Source organism: Lytechinus variegatus, chromosome 14, assembly GCF_018143015.1.
Source record: "Lytechinus variegatus isolate NC3 chromosome 14, Lvar_3.0, whole genome shotgun sequence".
Classification (NCBI taxonomy): domain Eukaryota; kingdom Metazoa; phylum Echinodermata; class Echinoidea; order Temnopleuroida; family Toxopneustidae; genus Lytechinus; species Lytechinus variegatus.
The window spans coordinates 30,315,160-30,321,428 of NC_054753.1; the positions used below are offsets into that span (position 1 = coordinate 30,315,160).

The window sequence follows — 6,269 nt, forward strand, 5'->3', positions numbered from 1 at the left end:
AAAATGGGCATGAATAAGTGAATGAAACAATTAGGGAAAATATAGTATTTCTTATAAATGATTTGCGGCTTTATCGATTGTAATTGCGATATTGGATTTAAGTAACACAAATATCATTATTTTACAGAATGGTGGAAGTATATCAGCAGAAGAGATTTCTCTTTAGTTTACTGCTGTAACGTTGGCATTATGATAAATCTATCTGTATGAATTTTCTCTAAAGTAATTCATAGAAAGCCTCTCATGATATAAAGATAATGTAAGATTTGTAATTATACTTTGCATCGTATTAAATTCATTTCTATATGCAATATCTTGTATGCAATAAATGAGATAAAGTTAATATTTACACGCACATTTATATATTGACAAATGAATATTCATATTTCCACCTGTTCACTAATACTCAAATGACAATTGCTTTTATTCTTTTCACAGTGACTTATGACAAATTCAAGGAAGAATTTAAAAAACAAAAATTTTATTCTTCAGATGTAAACACTATTAGTAGTAAGGAAATCAAAATAGTATATTTTCAAGACTTCTCTGAAACAATATCTTAAAAAATATATTTTTCACCAGCAAATATTTCATTTTTCAAATAAATGAAATCACATGGTAAGTAATATACATGTAGTATTGAATATCGACACGTGTTAGAGTAAATTTGTAGCAGGATGAAAGCACGTCAGTTTCAATACTACATGGTGTGATATAACGTGGATTACAGTGATACCTTGATGAAATATAACTTCTTGTAACAAGCAAAGGCGAGCATGTCTGGGGAGAGGGAAACCAAGTTACACAAATTCAAACCCAATGTCATATGAAGTACTTTGAACTCAACTCTTTCCTTCAGATTCAAACCATCAAGATCATAGAGTCTGAACACGACATTATTATTCTTCATATCAACACTCGCTACATACACCCTGTCCTGCTCATCCACGGCAGCATACAGGAAGACATCCCGTGGAGCTTGTAGAGACTCACCAGCATTCCCATCCCTGTCATAGACCGTCACCACGCTTGGAACGTCCCAACATGAACTCGTGACAATCAAACCCGTCCTGGTAGTAGATGCCTGGCACGTATCGTGCTTTGTTTCAACAGTATGTTTAAGAGTGGATCCTGTCGGGTCATAGATAAAGACTTGTTTTCCATAGTTAGTAATGATGATTTCATCTGATGGACTTCTGTTAACTCTGAGAAAATTTCCATTGTCTCTCACGTGGATTGTTGCTTTCCTGGAGCCAAGGGGAGAGTAGACGTAGGCGTCTGTAGTACCAGTGGACACACATAACGCCCCGTCCCGTTGCAAAACCAGATCATAACATTCCATGTCACTTATGGGTATGTTTTTATACAGCTGTTTTCCACCATTTGAATCAATGGTATCAATACCTCGTGCATTACTCCCATACACGATAACGACAGTGCTATTGGAGTGCCTTGTCATACCGAACATCACTCCCCGTAGATCAACACAATGAATAACTTCCATCTTGGGATCTGATCCTGAGATGCTCCCGAGGTCAAGGCGAGTATCATCTGCTGGTTTGAATCTCTTCTCCTGTGCTTTCTTCGTAATTGCTGACGCAGAAGTGTGATCGGTAGCCTCCTTCAGCATGGAATCTAGTTCCTCACAGAGCAAGATATTAGCAGATAGAGTGTCTGTCTTAAGATGACCCAGTCTGCCATTATCTACCAAAGTAATTGAACTACAAATACTCTTGATCCTCTGTCGATCTTTTGACTTCAAGACGTTGAGGTCGTCTTCAAAACTACGTTCTAAGGCATGTATTTGCTCGGTGACATTTCGAAGATTTTCTTCAAGCTCCTTGGCCTTGATGGTGTAAGCCTGCCTGACATCTTCTAGTAGTGTCTGCACTGCAGTGTGTACCTCATGACGTTGTATTTCTATGTTCAGAATGTTCTTCTCCAGCTCTGCTTTCTTGTCGGCACATCTCTGAGCAAGGTCTGTCACCTACGAATTGAAAGTTTTGAAAGTAAAAACAACGAGTTATATCTGGAAATATCCCATAAAGGTGAAAATAACAAATACTAATACTATAAAACAAGGATAAATCATATAGAATGACATACGGCATTCCGAATAAGCTTGAAGAGACACAACATAATTATAATTACAAAATTGTATGTCACATTAAAACAATAACGATAATACTTATCAGTGTAGTTCAACATAAATAATAAAGAAAAGAATTAAATGTAACAACATTTTAAATACAGATTATAGCATTACACAATACTATGGATCATTGTCAATCTGTATTCAATACCATCTATTATTATTGATATTTATATTTTATCAATCAATATTTCTATATTCTCATTTTCTATGTCATTATTATAACTATTATTATGAATGTTATTACTATTATCATTTATATCATCATCATAATCATTATTATTATTATCATTATTCTATAATTATCAATATTACCTTTTTGTTTTACTGTTAATGTTCTTAATATCTTATGTTTAAAAATATTGTGATAATTATTATCGTCATCACCATCATAAGCATTATAAAAACTGGTGTGATCATTGTTGTTTTCATCATCGACATCAATGATCGCCCTCGGGGCCGCGGAACGGTTTTCAAAGTGAGGGCTGACCATGCAAAAAATTACAATCATATGGTCATGTTTACGTTTTTGTACACGGTTTTGGAAAAAAAAGTGGAAGGCTGTAGCCCCCAGCCCACCCCCCGTTTTCGCGGCCCCTGCTTAAAATGTTGGGCAACATACTGTCCACTGTTTTGGGTAATGTATGTTCATAAAAAAATATGTACATGTATATATTCTGGGCAATTATTATCCAATTAAGAACAATTCATTTTTACCCAATTATTAGTTTGTATTACCCACTTTCGACAGATTTTAAACAATAGTATTGTGGATAGTATGTTGCCAAGTGATGGTTAAAAATTGATCCTAAAATTTTAAGAGTGTACGCTTTCAAAATATGTTTTTCTTATACAAGCTGTTTAACCTTACATTACTTCTTTAAAGGACAAGTCCACCCCAACAAAAACGTCAATTGAATAAAAAGAGAAAAATTCAACAAGCATAACACTGAGAATTTCATCAAAATCGGATGTAAAATAAGAAAGTTATGGCATTTTAAAGTTTCGCTTCATTTCACAAAACGGTTATTTGCACATCTCGGTCGGTATGCAAATGAGGAACTGATGACATCACTCACTCACTATTTCTTTTTTGTTATATGAAATATGATTTTTTTTTCTCGTAATTGTCATGTGAAATGAAGTTTCATTCCTCCCTGAACACGTGGAATTCCATTATTTTAACATTTTGTGCTTCAGGCAAGGAGGTCCTAATCGTCAAATTCGTGAAAATTGAAATATTGTATAATTCAAACAATAAAAAACAAAATAAATAGTGAATGAAATGTCATAACTGTCTTATTATATCCGATTTTGATGAAATTTTCAGCATTGTGCTTGTCTGATATTTCTCTATTGATTCAAATCATCATTTTTTCTGAGGTTGACTTGACCTTTAAATAGACTTTAAAGTGCATGTTTAGACTCTTAAACAGCAAAGTTTGATTTTTAATATTTGATTCTCAATAAAAATTAAACCTCTAAACAACTCCTGTAAGGTTCATATAGTGAACAGCGTTATATAGATTTTAAACAGCGTTTTTTACTGTGATAATTATGAATGAATTTACCTTCTGTCGCAATTCCTGCTCAAAGTCAACCTGGTTCTTGATTTCATGAGCTTTATGACCAACAAGTACGCACTTGTGACAGACGTGGACCTTACAGTCCTCACAAAACATATCCTTGTTCTCTGGTTTGTGGATGGAGCACTTCTCGAATAAATGACCAATGCTGACCTTCCCTTCGATGACATCATCCATGGAGACAATCTCATGATCTTCAAAGACTGACAGATATTGATGACATTGCAAACATTTATCACATATGTAGTTATTACAGGTTCTGCAGAATGAGACAGCATCTCCTTGAAGCTTGCAACCAGAACATTTTGGTCGCATCTCGAGGACAGCATTCATCCCTCCACGCTTGGCGTGGTAATCGTCTACGCATCCGTTGATGGAGACATTGAGGCGGAGATCATCGACACGGTTGACAGACAACTTGGTGATCTCCCTGCAGAGAGGACAGACCATGTGATCAAGGTCCTGGTGGGTTAGATCGTATTTCTTGAGGCACTGCCTACAAAATGTGTGTCCACATGAAGTCAGGATTGTTGCCTCGACAAATATATCAAGACATAATGGACATATCAGGTTCGGTGAAGAGCTTGAAGCTTTCTCTGATTCACACTTCTCAGCCATCGCTAAATCAATTTACAAACACGAGATCTAAATTTCAACAACTTACACCCAATGTGTCTATCAGTATTGATGCATTGAAACGTCGATTAAGTTTGGGGTACAACGTATACCTGAATACAAATTCAACTACAAGAGTAAAACATACCCATTTTTCATGATTCATGATTATTTATAGAATTATTTGTATAATGTTTAAACTTGAAGATACGTTAATGCCAAAGTCTATATTATTATACAATTCTTTCATATTATCTTATTTATCTTATGCTAATATTGCGTGGGGTAATGGAACCAAAAAAAATGTTAATTCGTTATTGCTACTGCATAAACTGCCATAAGAATTTACACAGGTTCTCCTAACTGAGCCCATACTGATCCAATTATAACAAAAACTGAACATAAAACATCTGATATCAATATCTTACGAAGTGCAAATTTTATGTTCAATACTAATCACTCGGTTCCACGCAGTTTGAATTCAATGTTTATACGCAATACCCAGGTTCATGAACACAATACCAGAGGTTCCAACAATTTTCATATTAGTAATCCCAAAACAATCCTTGCTTATAAATCCATTATACATAAAACACCAAATTTTTGGCATTCATTGCCTCATGAAATAAGAGAATGCTCTTCGCTTTATGACTCATAACTCCTACATTTTCTTAAAGTATGTTTAGATCATTTATATAGGTACATGTCAGTTCACGATTGGGTAGGGGGTTTAGAACATCCGTACATTTTTTTTCTCATGTCATCATTTTAACCTATATCAATGTATCATACTGCAATGATGGCACTCGGGGTCTGCCTCGTCAAGACCATTCAGCAGTTCAGTCTTTTTCAGTCTCCCAAATTTCATTAAGGCGGTTTTCCACTAGGGCGCGGACAAGACCAGGAAGGGTTGCGGAAGCAACTTTTGTCATTTCGGCATGCTGTCCGCAACCAAATTCCGTAAAAGATTATGGAAATGATCTTGTCCTAGGACATAACCAGGGTTGTCAGCGTATTGTCGTAGGACTTTCCTGGGACTGTCCTAGGACAAGATTATCTAAATAAATTTGCCGGCGTTCTGTGCGGACAGCATCCAAATCGTATTAGGACAGAACCGGAGACATTTAGGACAACGTCACGAGTGGTGAATTCAAGGACTAGGACAATCGGACAACTTGAGAATACTCCATGAAAATTATCATTCATATATTTTTTTAAAGGAATTTAGGGGTGTTATTTGGGGTTTTTCGACTACAAAGACTATGTACACTGTTAAAAATACCATGATTTTACAGAAAAAATAAAGACTATTTTGCAAAGAGCAATCACAGAATCGTTCTGTAAATTCATAAAACAGGAATTTTTCTGCATTTAACAGATCAGGTCTGTTTAAAAAGGGGAAAAGGGTGTTTTATTAAAGGAAATTTGTAAGGTTCCATACACCCAATACCAATTTCCTGTAAGATTACGCAATTTGGTAAGATTACAGGTGTTCTCGAGACTCTGCTGCAGGAACTTCTTTTATTTTAAGGACAAATTTTCTAACAGTGTAGGTTTTTCTTTTATTTCAAATCAAATTGCATACATTGGTGGAAATCCCAAGGGACAGGGGCGACGCGTCTCCTCACTTTTTGGAAAGGGGGGGGCATTTGATTTTTGGAACGAGCAAAAAAGAAAAAGTGGAAAGAGAGGGACAAGAACAAGAAGGGAAAAGAGAAGAGAAAAATAAGAGGAAAAACAAGAGGAGAAAGACGAGTGAATTAAATAAGATGAGGGGGTGATTTTCATGTCACTATGTTCGCTCATGCTTTGTGCTCGCATTGCCTAATCTATGAGAGACATACCTTGCTCAATAGACTTATATTGAGCTTAAAATATTAAGTTTTGAAGTAAATATATAAAACATCTCTCGGACA

General features: G+C 35.5%; 1 protein-coding gene across 1 annotated transcript; it reads right to left on the bottom strand.

Annotated features, from left to right (window-relative positions):
- Window positions 1-618: 618 nt before the first annotated feature.
- On the bottom strand, window positions 619-4,356 carry LOC121428135 (E3 ubiquitin-protein ligase TRIM71-like). Its single transcript, XM_041624728.1, has 2 exons — window positions 3,724-4,356; window positions 619-1,987 (listed from the first exon to the last, which is right to left on the bottom strand). The coding sequence occupies exons 1-2, from the start codon at window positions 4,354-4,356 to the stop codon at window positions 725-727; spliced, it is 1,896 nt and encodes a 631-aa protein (XP_041480662.1). The 3' UTR covers window positions 619-724.
- Between the last annotated feature and the right edge of the window lie 1,913 nt (window positions 4,357-6,269).